This window comes from Callospermophilus lateralis, chromosome 18, assembly GCF_048772815.1.
Source record: "Callospermophilus lateralis isolate mCalLat2 chromosome 18, mCalLat2.hap1, whole genome shotgun sequence".
NCBI classification, from domain to species: Eukaryota; Metazoa; Chordata; class Mammalia; order Rodentia; family Sciuridae; genus Callospermophilus; species Callospermophilus lateralis.
In genome coordinates this window covers 62,296,786-62,313,219 of record NC_135322.1, presented here as the reverse complement: position 1 = coordinate 62,313,219, position 16,434 = coordinate 62,296,786, and the positions used below count along the sequence as shown (strand labels likewise).

The 16,434-nt window shown below is 55.6% G+C and overlaps 1 protein-coding gene across 1 annotated transcript in view; it reads right to left on the bottom strand.

Annotated features, from left to right (window-relative positions):
• Positions 1–16,434, bottom strand: part of Cdh13 (cadherin 13) — an 862,179-nt gene that overhangs the window by 118,912 nt on the left and 726,833 nt on the right. Inside the window, exon 8 of the mRNA XM_076839513.2 lies at positions 3,231–3,371. Coding sequence (XP_076695628.1) covers positions 3,231–3,371 — 141 coding nt within the window. The remainder of the gene's footprint in view (positions 1–3,230; positions 3,372–16,434) is intronic.

Below are 16,434 nucleotides of genomic sequence, written 5' to 3'. Positions count from 1 at the left end.
CTTCCACGTCTTCTTAACATCCCTTTAAGGGGCCTCCTTCCTTAAACAACCGCTGTACTGTTAAGGTGGCCACCGTCAGAGGGAGATGGTCAGCGCAATGTCTCAGTCTCCTTTACAGATAAGGGGGGTGAAGAAGGTGTAAGCAAAAGTCACTTGGGCTTCTTGGGAAGCACTTTAGATAACATTTACCCAGGAGGCAGGTCCTCCGTCACCCTCTCTGTTCCCTGCTTCTTTCTGCCTGCTGTTGGATGTGATAGCTGGCACTGTAGTTAATCTATTGTGCCATGAGGCAGCTTGGAGGAAGGCGGAGCAGGGAGATAAGAGGAGTCTGGGGGGTAATGGCATGGTGTCACTGTACTGGCCTGGAACCATCTACCTGCAAATTTTTATGTGGGAGAAACTATAACATCAGCTTATTTAACACGGTGCTATTTCTAGTCTGTTATTTGCAGCCGATCCCAAGTCCTCTTTTAAATTGTTCTCTGAAACAGATGAAGGGGTGTACTTCCCTGGAAATGGGACACTGCGTCAACCAGAACTTTTCAAAACCCTCATATATTCCCCCAAACCACGTATGCCTGAGGACTGCCGAGATGTCCTAATGGGGAGAGTCACGGAAGACAACGTCCCCTTGGACCCTGACCCCAATGGCCCCATTTCCGTCCTGCGACCACCAGACCTTGACCCTCATCTCTAATGACTCAAGGTCACAGCTGCATGTCCCCTGTGTGCCCAGGCCCTGCTGCTCTGCCTGGCCCACATCCTGAGCCCCAGGGTGAGTCTGCAGGGCAGGGTCCATCTCTCCCAGGTGCTCTCGGCCTTTCCTGCTCCCGCCCGGCCCCGGATCTCACAGTCCTGGTCTCGCTGCCTCCCCTCTCGCAGTCCTTCCTCCCTACAACTCCAAGGTCTCCACGCGCAGCTTGATGCGCTTGAGCAGAGTCACGGATCAAGTCAGAGGAACACAGTGGCCTTCCAGCGTGGGGTGGGTGGCTCTTTGGACAAGAATGCTTGGGACTTCAGGAACAGCACCGTGATCACAGGGACATCATCCTCACCATCACCTTCACCCAGACACTTCGGAGGATGGCAGGTGGCAGGCACGGCCCAAGTGCCTTTCGTCATCAGCCATTCACCTCACAGGGAGCAGCCCAGGGCTCTGCCACGGGCCCCGGGAAGAGCTGAGGACGGGGCACGTGGAGCGGCTAGCTGGCGCACATCAGGGCCCGACAGTGAGTGGGTTCCAGCTCTGGGCCACCTCGGCCCCTCTGGCAGCTCTGGTGTTCAAAATGTGTGCATCCCTCTGCCACAGCCCTGCGGGACCCGGTTAGGAAGCGGAACTGCTCTGATTTATCCAGTGTTGGGCAAAGACTCCTTTGGGACATCCCACATCTGAGAGCCCGTCACCTGCACCTCCGTGAGTGAGCCGTCTGTCACTTCAGACATTGGCCCGCCCTTCAGGGATCCCAGGCTTCTCATCCAGTGTCCATTCAAAGAAACTTTTTGTGCCTTTGCTGATATCCACAGGTGAGCACATTTTTCTTTGGATGCTCAGTGTCTCTTGCTTAAATTTAAGGTGTGTGTTAAATCTTTCCTTGAACTCAGTGACGTCAACCACAAGAACAGAACCATCTCTCAGACCAGCATTCACTCCTGACTGAGCACACATTCATGTTAAATGCTACGTGAGTATTTTGAAGTTGATGGACAAGAAATTCTACAGAGCAATGACTATCCTCGTGAGGGTTCCACTGAACACCACTTCAGTAAGACATGCTGCGGTCCAGGAAAACACGTTCCTGGGGGACAAAGAACTCTAAGAAACCCCCTCAGAGAAACAGAGAATTTGAGGTTGCTTAGGAGTTTTGCAGTGAATCTTTTTGTCTATTCAATTCGGCGTTCCCCACGTCTGTTTGACCCCGAAATCTTAACTCCCCTCCAACTCTTTACCTCCGTCTTCCACAGCGGAACTTAGGGGATTAATTTCTTGGAACACCAGTTTGAGAAACGTGGAAATACTGAACGAGCAGTCCACACGAGCAGTTCTAGGGACACCCAAGACAGTCATGGTCTGGAGCCCAGGCAGCCATGTGCTGGGCTGTTTTGAGGTTGGGATCCTGAGTGTCCGTGAGTCCCTGGGACAGAGGGAATTTTCTACCTGCTCACGAGCCATGCAGAGCTGCCAAGGGGCAGAGGCCACCAGGGAGTCCGGCCTCAGGAGGCCCCTCTGGATTCCTGGAGGGCAGTGGGGCAGGTCCACACAGGGGACGCCTTGGGGGTGGATGAGGAAGCCCGGTGCTGCAGAACAGAGCACAGCTGCAGTCTGGGAGAGCTGGCTGCCTTCCTGTTTCTGCTACTTGCTCTGCCCGGGACCTTGGGTAGATCCCCAGAGCTTAACAGTAAGATCCCTCACTTGCAAAGAGCAGTTATTAAAACCACACTCAGAGGTCTCCAGGTGGAGAGACCCTGGGGGCAGGGGTGAGCCGAGCCCCAGCCTGTGCCTGGCCCTCATGCTTTCCCTTCACTAGGCCTGTGACAAGGGGGTCAAACCCGCAGCCCTGGCCTGGGCGCCCCCAAAACTGTGACCTTAACCTGCCCCCGTCAGAGGCCTAGTGCCAATGACTTCCTACTTTGGGCTCAAAGTCAGCCCCTGAGTGTGGTCTTATTTTCTCAAGCCTTCCGCAAACATCGCTCCACTGGAATAAACGGGCCACGCCACGTGATCCATAATCATAAAAGCCTAAGAGGAGAGAATAAATAACGGCCCTCTCAGACAAGCTAACTCGGCTGTTATTCATAAGTTCCTGGGCCACCTTGTCATTGCCAAGAAAAATCTGCTTTCCCTCCTTGCCGCAGTTCATCTGGACTCTCAATCTGTACTTGCTGAAAAAAAATCGTTCTCGTTATGCTAAAATCGCAAGGGGACCCGCATAATACGGCTAAATAACACCCATAAAACTATGAAAATGGCACTTTGGCATTAAAAGTTATTTTCTTATGGACTTTAACAAGATTCAGTGCTTTTGTTCTCACAGTTTCCTGGCATTTTAACTTCACACAAACACAAAACAAAAAACGCAAGACAGAATTCCAGCACAACACCGTCCTGCCCACCGTGAAGGAGTGCCCCCATCTTGCAACCAGGGAGCCAGCAGTGGCGGGGGTGCACAGAGTCGGCACCGACCCGTGGCCGGGGGGCTGAGACCCCAGAGGTGGCGGTCGGCAGGGTTTACCTCTTTCTGGGTGAACTTTGGCGAGTGATCGTTTTTGTCATCGATCAGGATTGTGGCTGTGGCCGTGCCTGTTAACCCAACGTCCAGCCCTGCCATGTCTTGAGCCTCGATGATCAACTCGTACTTGGGGTTTTCCAGAGTCTGTGAAGCAAACACAACAGAGAGGGTGGCGTTTAGTTTTGGGCGACTGCCTGGGAAAGGCGGCCAGCGCACTGCCCGGGCATGGCATTTTCACCTACTGTGTGCGAATGTGCCTTTGAAAGCTCCCCAATCACAGAAACGGGTCATAGGTAGATGGTCCTGGGGGCTGGACCTTTCCACTCTCCTTGTTCGAGGGGACAGTGGATGCTTTCCAGAATGTTCCATTTCCCGGGTGTGGCTCTACATTTCCCTTTGATAGTCACACCTAGATCTTGAAGCCCATCGGAACAAGACAAAGATGGCAGCAGGGGAACTCACGTTTACAGGGCCATCTGACACCCAGGCGTTGGATTGCTGTACTTTACGGAAATTATCAGAGCTACCCTTTCCGACAGGCATGTCAGACAGCAATTACCATTCACATTTTATAGATAAAAAAAACCCAACTGAGGTTTAGAGTCACTTACACTGTACTTCTTTCTTGTTCTTCCAGTCTCACAGAATGCGAGACCACGATCTGATAAAGCCACCTGGTTCTCTTCATTCCCATTTGGCCATTTGACAGATATTCGGATACCATGATTAAACATTCAAAACAGGAAACCGGGGAGCTCGGAAGCTAACAGGAAGAGGAGCGCCGTGGTCGCCCTGAACAGCCCGTGTTTAAACTGCTGCGAGGGGACCTGCCTGTCTTGGTCACTCAACAGACTGCTCTTCTGCTGGAAGGCAGTGCCTCACATTTCCTTTGGGGGCTCACCCTCACTGACTCTCTGCCCACGTGGTTTGGGTTGGATTGCTTTCCTCTGCTTTGTCTCTGGAGAACTTCTGGAATGAGCCCTGGTTAGAAAAGCCCATGCCCATCCCAGTGCATGCTGACCAGTCCAGGCCCAGATGCGGCCCATGATGGGGGAAGCCGCAGCTTCCCTGTGGGTGAACCTGGGCGTGTTTGGTGCCAAAGATGAGCCATCGCATACCACTGCAGGGCAGGGCTAGAAAGCCCCTGAGAATGAGGGGCCCCTAGGGGAAAGAGACTGACCCCCAGCGATGGCAGGTCTGCCACTCATCATGTCCTGCCCAAACCCAGCCTTGCCCAAGGACTTTTTCGTAATCAAGGCATTAATGTTCCTTATTTGCTGGAACCAGTTTGGGCTTGCTTCTCAGTCACTTTCACAGAGGGTCCGAGTGAACTATGTTCAATAACAAAACAAATGGTGTTTACAACAGCACAAACAGCCCTGCCAGGTTGACAGCCTCGCAGACCACGGTTACGCCAGCCCACAATTACCCAGGACCACAGGGAGCAAAGCACAAAAACGCAGCGGGGGGTCTCTGATTTCCTTCCAAAGCCAGGAGCTGGCGTGGGGATTTAATAGCTCAGTGCTGGCGCCCCTGAAACTTTAAGGGATTTTTGAGGGAGGTTTGCTGCTTGTTCCTGCAGGCACCTTGGACGGTTGTGTTTCCTTTAACTAAGAGCTTCTGCCCCAGTGTCTGAAGAAGTGGTTCTGCTGGAGGGTTTGGCAAGGCTCGCCTATGAAGTGCACGGCCACCAGGGGGAGCTGGTGTGCCCCTCGACAGCTCTGCAGGGGACATTCTGGTCTCACCTCAGATTCTGCCACCTCTGAAGGTCACAAAGTCCCCCTGAGTGCAGCGGAATTGACACCAAGCCCCGTCTGGTTCTGCTGGGTCAGGGACAGCTCTAGTGGGTGCTTGTCATACCATCTGCCCTCGGCTGAAGCTGGCAGACCTCAGCCTGAGCTCGCAAGCAGGTGGGAGTGGATTTGCTCTTTGCCAAAAGTCCTGCAGCTGGACCCGATGACACCCAATATTGGCCCTCTTCAAAATCCTTCCCAAATGTCTCTGAATGTGCCAGCCACAATCCCATCCACCCCAGGTCGCGTTTCTTTATAACTTTGTAATTTTTGTCCTAAAAACCATACATATTTTTGAAAGCACACAACAAGAAGTAAGAAATCGTGGGTATTGGTTTCCCACTGTTGAGAGATCACTGTAAACGTGATATCACTCACCAACGTGATTCTGGACATTATGTAACCGCTGTGTAATTATAATCGTGTGAATATTTTGTACTTAATCATCTCCTCTTCCTTGGTCTTTATTTTAAAAATGTCCACTGTTTAAAATAACACCTCAGGAAGACTTTGGACACTTGGGCTGGACTCTTGTTTGTTCTTTTGTTTTAAAGGACAGTCCCTGAGATGCAGAATTCCTGCATTTCTACCAGAATGTTACTTTCTGATCCAAGGCGTGGCTTAACCCTAAAGGGCAGCTCCCGAAGCAAATGGGGACAAGTGTGACTCCAGGACAGCTGCGTAGCAAGGAGATGACTCCTCCTCACTCGTTCAGTCCTTTGCAGCCTGCAGAGGGTGGGCTGCCGCGGGGTGGGCTGCCGCGGGGTGGGCTGCCGCGGGGTGGGGTGGGCTGCCGTGGGATGGGCTGATGTGGGGTGGACTGCTGCAGGGTTGGGTGGGCTGCTGCAGGGTGGGGTGGGCTGCCGCGGGGTGGGCTGCGGGTGGCGCCAGGCCCAGCGGTGGCAGGCATGCGCTGTTTTGCTCCCCTGGATCCTCCCCTCCCTGGGGTACCTGTGCCATCATTCCCTTGGGGCTCCACCCCTTCCTCACCCTCTGCACAGAGTTCAGGGAGGGCGAGGGCTGGCCAGGTGGCTCAGGCCTGGCCCACCAGGGCCTCCCTCCCAGGGCCAGGCGAGGAGAACCTGACTCAAGGCAGGCCACCTGAGACTGAAACTCAACTCCGAGCCCTCCGCGGCCATCCTTGAAACCCATTTACCTCTCAGATTTCACGAGTTCTAGGAGCGAATAAATTTCTCCTTTCCTCAGACATCTGATTTAGACGTTCTGTGAGAACAACCAGGCATCCTGACCGATATTGTAACGAAGGACACGATCGATTATCCGGTCATTAGCAAGACAGCAAAGAGCTGTCATCTTGCACCACAGCACTCCCATCCCTTCATGAATACACGTGTGTGTGTGTGTGTGTGTGTGTGTGTGTGTTACATATTTGCACAGTTATTATAGTTTTTTATTTCATTGGCTTGTGCATCTAATTGGCCGCTAATGGACACTTCGTCTGAATGTTGTGCTCGGTGCTGGAGTCAGAGCGATGGGAACCCACGGCTCTCTTTCCTTAGGGAGACGGGATTCAAGGCTGAGGACGGCCATCCTCACAGGGCTGCGTGGGGCCTGGGCAAACCCCCGGGTCTGCGTGGAGGAAGGACAGTTCTGTCATCTAGCCAAGTTTATAAATATTTTTGAAAAATGAACCAATTTCCACCCGAGGTAAATAAAACTTCACAGCTGTAATAGAAAATAGGTTGGCGAATCTGGTAGAGAGCCAAGTAGCCTGTGAGGTTGAGAAATCACAGGGTTTGGGATGAGCCGTTTCAAAAGTCTCAATTTTCTGGCAAACTTAAGGCTAACATTAAAAACGTTTTTATTACCAAAACTACCAGCCAATTATTGTAAGAAAAGTGATGCAGCTGTCTCTAGACGGGAAACTGAGGGCCCTCCTCTGCCCGCGCCCAGCCCTGCCCCAAGGCTTAGCCAGCACCCACAGTAGCCGGGTGTGTCTCAGGCCTGTTCCTGGCTCTCACACTCACAGGCTCACACACTTTCTCACACACACACACACGCACACACGCACACACGCACACATTCAAACAGAATGAGAGCTTGCACACAGTTCTAGGGTTTGTTTCCTCCTCCCCACGGTTGCCTCAGTGCTTACAGATCTGTCCATCCATTTCACAGCCGGACGGTCTACAGTATGAAGCTGCCGTGTCCATTCAAACCGTCCCTATCGGGTGGCCATTCCGGTTGCTTCCAGGTTTTCACTATCAAAAGCAACTTTAAGATCCAAAGACTGCTGGCCTGTCAGTGGTGGGGATCTGATCGATCTCACGGTGGTAACAGGGACAAACCCCAGGTCACGGACGGCAGACGCAAGCTCCCGTGAAGTGCGGAAGCCCCGGCCTTATCTGAAAAGGAGAGGGGATGCCACGGGATTGCCTGGCTCTTTCTGTCCCTTCCGTCCCCTCTTATTCCCCCACCCCCCCCCCCCCACCTACTTCCCTCTCTGGCTGGGCCATCTCAGGGAAGCTGTCCCCTTGCCTAACTCCCTGGTCACTCTAAGTTGAAACCCACATGGTCCATTCTCTGTCCCTCTGCACCTGTCCCTCTGCTGAAATGGACTCCTCTCAGCTGAGCGTCCACCCTGGATGCCCTTCTCAAGGAGGTGCCCTGATGCAGAGGAATCGCCTCCAGGGCCATGTGGCAGGAGTGTCTCCCTCGGCAAGAGTCAGTGGACTCAGCGGCCCCCTAACCACGCTGGGCCATGGTCTGGGAGCGTGAAATGTGGAAGGGCAGACCCTCAGGCTCCCTGCCACAACTCCTGGCCCTCCTGAGGGTTTGGGGGACACTGGCCGTCCTGTCTCTCTCTGCCCACGCGGGAGGCACTGACTCTCCTGGACGAGCCACCAGGTGGGCAGACTGCCCGGGAGGAGGAGGCCCTTGACCTCTCAAGGCGAGGCTGCCCTCTCTGGCCCACGGCTCCAGGGAGGAAGGTGGGGCATGGACTCCAGTTCCAGAGAGCCTCGGTGAGGCGGAGGGCGCTGCCCCGATGAGGAAGAGGCCGCCCGTCCCAGGGCTCGCTGCCCCGACTCCAGCTCTCTCCGTGACTCCATGCAGCCCAGTGTTCACTCAGAAATCCCCGCAGGCCTGAAGCCAGCTCAGTTTTGGTTGTTGGCAACCAAAGGCCCTTGTGGGGAAGACGGCCCTGTGTCCGCCAGGCCCTGTGTCCCTGGACTCTGGGGTCCTCAGCTAGAGTGTACTTCCCCAGTCCCCCGCAGAACCATGAGCTGGTGTCACTGATGCTGGCCAGCGGGACGTGGGCAGAGTGGGGTCCTGTGTGGCTCTGAGCCTCCCAACCCCCTGTGCTTCCTTTTACCCCAGAAGCAAGGAGCCTGGACTCTGGGGTCTGTGGAGCAGCGTGGTGGCCCGGCTGCCCTGTCCTGTGGCATGGGCAGGCCCCGGGCCACTCTTTAGGGGGAGGGGCTATTACTCGGGAGCTTCACCTCCCTGTCCAGTGTCTTGTTTCACCATTCCTGTAAGTCTGTCAGTTTTCCAGGGCAAGGACCATGCCTTTGGCTGGACAGCTGGCCGGGACTCAGCACAGAAGGTGGGTGGTTCATTCTCTTTCTGATAACGGTGATTGATTATTGTTTCCCTGAACTGAATTCTCTCTCAAAGGGCTGAGTGTCTCAGCAGCATTTCCAAACCAAAGCCATTTGTCCTCAGGGCCGGTTCAGACTTTGGGGAACTCTATCTTGGGAGATAGGGTCTTATTTCACCCAAGAAATACACCGTGTCATATTGGGTAAAGTAAATTGGCTCCTCTGATTTTATTTGGAGCGACCCCATCCGTGAGACATTTCCAAGAGCATCGAGCTGTTCTCCTGGCTTGAGCCTGGTGGTCACGTGGGTCCGCTGCATTTGTGGTCTCCTCCCTGGTGTCATGGAACCGCTAGTTCACAGAGACCCTGGGAGTCCAGGGAGATGTGTGCCTCCAGGAAAAGCCTCCACAGACTCTGGCCAGGTTCACTGATCACACTGACTTGAAAACCGAACATTTCATCTTGAAAAAAGAACCAAGCCAGGCCGTCAGATATGACTCGTCATCAGTCACTGGACCCTTGATGTCTTACACGGCCACGGCGACTTCCACACGAGTCTGCGTTTCACGGAACATTTACCACTAATAACCAGGCTAATGGTAGCCGTGGGGGGACATCAACACATAAACGTCACGTGAGAGAGGTTTTGCCCTCCACCCACTCGGTGCCCTGTCCTTCTCCTGCTCATCTTGAGTCTCGTCCTCGGCTCTGCGTTGGCACAGACTGGCTTACTGGCCGCTGGGCCCCACTTTCTCCTGGTTTTGAATGTGGCGTCTCTGCTCCCTCCTCCAGGGGAGCTCCTGTCCCCTTGCTGACGGCCACTGCTCACGGCGCCACAGCTCCATCAGGGCCCAGACCAGCTGCCTTGCAGGGTGACTGCCACTGCGGCGAGCTGGCCCTCCATCGTCATTAGTCCCCGGCTGCGCCACTCAGGCACCAAGAGACCCAGCCTATTCCATGAATCCCGCTGCCTCCGTCTCCTTGTCTGCAGAACAGTGGGGGGATGTAAAGGAGGCACCAGGCACGGAGCCTGACCACCTAAATGCTGTGGGGACGGCCACGTGGTTCTTAGTAGAGTCTTTGGGAACTCTTCTGAGGATGTGGCACAAACTCTCCTCCAGGAAGAGCCAAAGGAGCTGGGTGCTGCTGACCACTGACGAGCCAGGTCCTGGATCCTCCCTTCCTCTGCTGAGTCGGCAGATGCTGGACCAACATGCTGTCTGCTGCTCTGCGGGGGCCCGTTCACGCGGGACGTGGCCAAGCAGACACAGAGGCGTGAGGTCCTAAGTGCCTTCAGTTTTAAGTCCCCGAGTCTGGGGTCATCTGTCACGCAGCAGTCAATGTTCCACAGATGGTGTTTTCACTGAGTTCTGCGAGGCTCTTAGATATGGAGTGCCTGTTTATTGGTTATCTTGACCGTGACAATGGGAGCTCCGTTGGATGAGGGGCCCTGACCTGTTCAGGGCTTTATCTTTCAGCTATGAACTCATCGTAGTTAGGCAGTGATTAGTCAGAGATGTGTTTTTACAAAAATTCTGCCTGGCGCAGCGAGAGGCATGTGTAGATGTTTGACAGCAGATTCTCTGGGTGTGCGGTGGTTTTCGACTTCAGTGGTCTCGACATTCCTCCCGTGTCTGATTAGAAGCTGCCGATGTGATGTCACTCCACGTGTGTCGTGTGTCGATAGAAAGAGGCGCGGAGGCGGCTGTTGTGAGCTGGCCAGAGGGCTCCAGCGTCCAGTTCAGGGCAACTGTGGGGAGCAGCGTGTCCACCAGCCTCCGCGATGGGATGCATGCGGTAACCTGGCGACGCGCTGTGCGTGGAGCCGCTGTGGCCTCTGTACTGTGTGCTCATTGGCTCTCCTGACTCCTGGCTCCACGCATCCCAGACGGGGACCAATTCTTCTCCCGTTAGCGCACCTGACACCTGCTCTATAAATACTGCAACAGATTGGTAAAAACATTATCTGAAGCAGAACGGGTTGTTGTCTGTCTGGGTTTGATTTATCTGCTCGGACCCCCTCACACTGGAGACAGGCAGCCCATCCATCCAGCCGGAGCCGCTGGTGTCCTTGTATAAAGGGCCTTGAGCGTCCTGCTGGTGGCCAGCGCTGTCCTGCCTCCCAGTGGGCTGCCGGCCTGGCTCCACTGTTTGTCTCTGGGGCTCCTTCCCCCGCTCCCCTGTGCCAATGTGGACATTCACGACCCTTGCTGTCACTGCTGGCTCCTCACTCCCGGCTGGGCCAGAAGAAGCAGAGCTCATTTCCCCAGATTTACTGGTCGCCGACAGGCCCGGGGGTGGGGCGCAGCAGGGGAAATAAACTCTGCCTCTTAGTCACTCGCGGCTGGCATGGCCTAAGTGATGGATCCGAGGTTGAGGGACACCAGGAGCAAATAAAACATTTCCGGGCAAAGTGTACATCCTGCGACGTTACTGATGAGTGACAGTAAATAACTGTCAGTGGCGTTGATGGCACACCTGGAAATATCACTCCTCCCGACTCCAGGCGGCAGAGGCTTGGTTTTCAGTCTGGCTCCACGGGAACATTTATTTAGTGTCTACTAGGCCCAAGAAACTCTGCTGGGACGTGATGGATGACACAAACCTGCTTTTGGTGCATTTCTAGACCAGAGAAATGAGCAAAGAGAAGATATCTGGGCTCTGCTGTGTGCTCCCGGGTGGTGCTAATGGAGGTCTGGGTGAAGGGGGCCCAGGAGGCTGCAGGGAGCCCGTTTAACTCACCACACACTCATCAAGCCCTGGCGGAGTGTTAGGCCTTGTGCCCACGACAAGTGGGATAGGGGCAGGTACCAAGTCTAGTGCCAGGGACTGACCCTGGATTCAGTGGAGTGAGATGGGGTAGGTGTGGAGGACCTGGCCCCCGAGAGGGGAGGCCGCTGGGCTGACGCCACACGTGGAGGAGACTGAGGGGAGATGTCCTGGGAAGGGAATGTCCCGTTTTGGGGTCATGATGTCATTTCTGTGGAAGGTGGTGGGAGACCGTGCTTTGATGTGGCCACCATCCTAATGTTCTGTGACTCTGTCACTGAGCGCGCTGGGGGCTGACTGTGAGGCTGTCCAGGACACTGTGGGAACAAGAGCAGGTGCCCACTCTGCTCCTTACCATCGGGAGTCCAGGCTTGGCTGCAGGTGGAGCCCCGTGGGCCCTCTGAGCAGGTGGGTGCCCAGTGCCACAGGCGCAGGAAGGGGGACCACAGCGCCGTAGTGGTCCCACTCCTCACCCCAAACAACCGATGGCCAAGAGCCACCGACTGGCCAACTCTGGAGTCTGCCCTCCTGTCTCTGTTGCTGCAGCTCTCCCAGGATCTCCAGCAGCATCTCTTGTCACCTGTGTCACTGCAGCAACTTCCAGAAGGGTCCCTCTGGTTTCCATCTGAGCTACTCGCCACCCAGAGCTGGCAGAGGGAGCCCTAGGAGGCAGCGCCTGCCCCGCATCTCGATGAGCTCTCCGTGGCTAGAGGACCATCCCAGCTCCTGGGAGACGAGCTGCGGTGGCGCCCCGTCCTCACGCAGGGCTCTTTCCGTGACAATGAACTACCGCGGCTCCACCGTCTGGGGCTTCCTTAGTCCTTTCCTTAGTCTGCAAAACCCTGACCTCCACAGGCTCCCTGCAAACTTGACCTCGCCGACCTTGCCTGGACGTGGCCACCAGCAGGAGCTGTCCTGCTCCTCTCGTGAGCCTGAGTGTGTCTGGAGAACGTTCTCTCCCGCGGGATCGAGGGACACTGCACAGTGCGTCCTCTGCCCACGTCTGTCCTGCGGCCTCACCGTGAGCTGCTGGTGCCGGGCTCCTGCAGCGGGCAGAGCACAGCCCAGGGTGCCCCAGACCCCTCGCACTTGGGGCTCTAGAAGCCCTCGGCTTTATTTTTAGCTGGCCCCACCACCATCCCATACCCTTATGGGGCACCGTGTGACGCGTGTGGGCAGGACGTAACAGTCAAATCACAGCGACTGGTTCTTGCATTTCCCCCAAACATTCATCTTCTCTTTTTGTTGGGGCCCTTCCAACTCCTCTCCTCTGGGTACTTTGAAATACACAGTAGGTTGGTGCAAACTGGCGTCACCCACGTGCCCCAGGCCAGACTTGCTCCTCCTGCTTGTGCTTTGTAGCTCACATCCAGTCCCTCCGTCCCCTCCCCTCCTCCTCTAGAGACCACCATTCTAAAGCCTTCAGAAGGTATTCTAAGGTATTCAGAACAACGACCCTGAAAGACGTCCACATTCTAATTCCTAGAATTAGAATTCCTAATTCCTAATTCCAAACATATCACCTCAGGTGGCAAAAGAGGCTTTGATAGGATCTAGAGATGAGGTGACTGACCAGGGGGGTCTGGGTGGGCCCAGTGAACTCACAGGTCCTCGCAGTAGGAAGGAAGTGGAGAGAAGAAGAGGAAGAGGGAGGGTGAGGCGGGAGAGAAGGGCGTGGCTTGAAGAAGTGGCCTCTATGGTTTAAGGTGGAGGGAGAGGCTGGGAGCCCAGGGCTGCAGGAGGCTCTAAAAACTGGAATCCTTGAGCGCTAGATTCCCCAGCTCTGCCGACACCCTGATTTCTGCCCAGTGAGACCCATTTTGGACTCTGATCTCCTGCGCTGTAAGGCAGTGGACTGGCGTTGTTTTAAGGCCTTCTCTGTGGGGTGACCACCTCTCTGGAGGGTGTCACTGAGCCTCCTGTGGTGCCGGCCACCCTGTACCCCGCACGCCTAGTGCCCTGAGACACGGAGACCCCGAGGCACAGCCCCTGTGTGGGCATTAGGTTCTAGTCTTTGAAAAGAAGTTGGCCTGGTCCCCAGTTACCTGGGGAGAGACTGCCCAAGCCAAGTTCAGCATCTGCCACATTCTCGGCCAACGTCTGATGAGAGAAGAAACCAAAGAATGGTCACCTTAATGCTGTTCAGTAAGCCTGGCCTTGGGGTCACCATTCTGGGTGGCAGAGGTCACAAGGCAAGGCCTGGGCAAGGTCACAGAGGCTAAGTGAGTCTCCAGGTGGCGTAGGGTGGAGCTCGTGCCCTGGCTCTCCAGGAGCAAGTGGGAAACCTCCTTCTCTTCAAAGAGAGGTCGTCCAACCGGGATGCGGTGTGCGCGAGCGGTGCTGGACGGAGCTCTCCATGTCCGGCAGATGCCCGTGGCTGGCCCTGACCCCAGGCTCAGCCGAGGCCGGCACGCATCCTGAGGCACGTGAGATGGAAAGAGGGGCAACAGGGTGGGAAGATGGGTCTCTGAGTGTTGAGGTGTGGGTGGGAATGACTTTTCAAAGAACAAAGCCAAGCCAAACCAGAGGGATGAGAGGAAGTTGCTAGGTGAGCAGAGCCAGCCGCAGGTGTCTGGGATGACCCTGGGGCCACCCCCCACTGCAGACCAAAGCCCGAAGCGGTTCCTGCTGTCCGCTAAGCACTCCCTGAGAGCAAATCGCTTTCCTTGGGTTTCGATTTATTACCATCTAAAATGTCATTCTCTGTGTGGGTAATAAAAGATAATACGTTTTATGGTGGCTCCTTATGTTAAGGTTTTACAAAATCTGTTATTAAATGATCTGCATAGAATCTAAATGAATCTTACCAGGTTACATGAAATAGCAAGGTGGTTTCTTCTCCTCCCCCTCCCCCAGATCAAGTGCAGGGAGGAGGGCGGAGCCGGCATGTTTTCTAATCACCCGGCAGAGGGTAATGCTTTTAAGGTCAAACTCAAAATTGTGTTCTGCTGTGTAATCAGCTTCACAAAGTTACACACTGGTCAAAACGTCCAGAAAATTCAATTACGGACTCCCAATGACAGAAGTACAGGAGCCCACCATGGGTTGGCCAAGGTTTCTAAAATTAGTCTCTAAATGCCCGCAGCACCGGCAATTTCAACTTTATGACCCCTGCCAGCCTGGGCCCTGCATGGCAATGGCCCCACCCATCGACCAGGCCTTAATCAGAACCACAGCCTCCACCAGATTGCCTCCTCCAGCCCCGTTCACCGTGGGGTCTCCTCATCTAATCCCATCCAGGGTCACTCCTAGTGGGCATTATATGCTGCCCCTAAGTCAAATTCCTCTCTGTGCAGAATTTACTCTGGCTTAGAGCTCTGTTGCTGGCAATAATTCTAGGTAGGTAGCTCTCAAAACAAAGAGGCCGGCCACGGGAGCAATGAATCAGCAGACACCCGCCCGCGGTAGACCGGAGGGCCATTCCAGAAGCCACCCCTCTGCAGCCAGTGGGTTCCGCTCTTTGAAAATAAATCGAACTAATTCTAAATCATCCGAGGGAAAAAAAAATGGCACAAGATGGATTCCAATTATGCCCCTGCCGTTGTTTGGAGAGCTAATTCATACACCAGGGAGAAAAGGCAATGCGAAAGGCCCCGCCGGAGACTGCTTCTGGAAGGTTCTCTTGTTGATTTCACGCCTGGTGTGCAGGCCCTTCTGATCGCCTTCCTTCAGCACTGCTGCCCGGCACCCAGCGGGCTGCCAGCCCGGCCCTGCACGCACCAGGAGGCCTCTGGGATCCCTGGGCTGACCTCCACTTGTTCCTGAAATTGCCTTGGCCCTGAGCACAGAGGCTCAGCCTGTTAACAGGGGGTGTCAGCGGAGAGGTCAGTGCTGCGCCTCAACCCCGGGCCTCGGCCTCCCAGCCTGGCCTGCAGACAGGCAGGACGCTCATGAAGGGGGGCTGCTTCCCTTCACAAACAGCCGGCCCACCAACGTCCTCGGAGGCGGCCTTGACCTTCCTTTCCATTTCAAAAACAGCCCTACACAGAGCCTGGGCCTTCCCCGGGGCCGGCTCTGGGTCCTTTTCAGGTGGAGACTGGAACTCCACTGTCTGCTTCTCTGGAAACCCCAGGGCCTCAGCGGCCTCTTCCAAAGGGGCGACAGACCGCACCTTGGGGTCAGCACACGCCGACCTCCTGCTCCCTCCTGGCTGCACCCCAGCTGTGAACCTGCTCAGTGCCTGTCCTGGGCTCCACTCAGGCCTCTGTTGTGACAGTTAACCATGGCTACACCCACTGAGTACCTACTGTATGCCAGAAATAGGTATCAGTTCTTCCTCATGAGATACCCCAGTGCAGCCCTGATGCCCTGTGAGGCTGACACGGTTGTCACCCCCATGGCACAGGTGAGGATCCCAGGACACACAGTTCCTGCGTGCGGGTGCTGGGGTGGGAGCTCCGCTTCTCAGCCCACAGCTGAGGGGGTGACAGGGCGGGGGGTGACAGAGCTGGGCAAAGCAGGAGGGGCCCTGGGCTACTGAAGGGACGGCAGGTGCAGCCGACGCTGTGACTTGGGACCAGGACACCGTTTCCAGGCTGACCCCCGGGCATCGCACCACAGGGCCTCATCCTGTGGAAGGTCCTGCCTGGTGTGGAGGATCCCCTGGGCGGTCGCTCCCTTCTCCATGTCCTCCCAGATGCTTCCCCCTTAGCCGGGGAGGGAACTCCGGGCACTCAAGCTGCCCAGGTCTACTGCGCTAACCGCCCGTCTCCTTCTAAAGCTGAAGTCGGGGCAGGAAGATGGCGCTGTCCTCATAGCGCCCTTGCAGCACGGGTCACACCACGTCACTACGTCACTACGTGCCACGGAGCTCTGTCCCTTTCATCTGCCGTGAGATGCCTGGAGGCAGAAGCCGTGTTGAATCGCTGGCTTCTGCTGGCTGTTGGCACAGAGAGAAGAGCGGGGGCTGCAAAACCACAGTGAGAGGCGACTCTCAGCTCCGCTCTGCTGACGGCTGTGGGACCCGGGTGAATCGCATCCTCTGGCACCCAGCTCCCCATTCCTGCACTCTTGCCCTTCCTCTGGGACCACGGTAAGGCAGGATGGGATTACTGCCATGTGTCCCCAACTGTGTGGCCTGGTGGG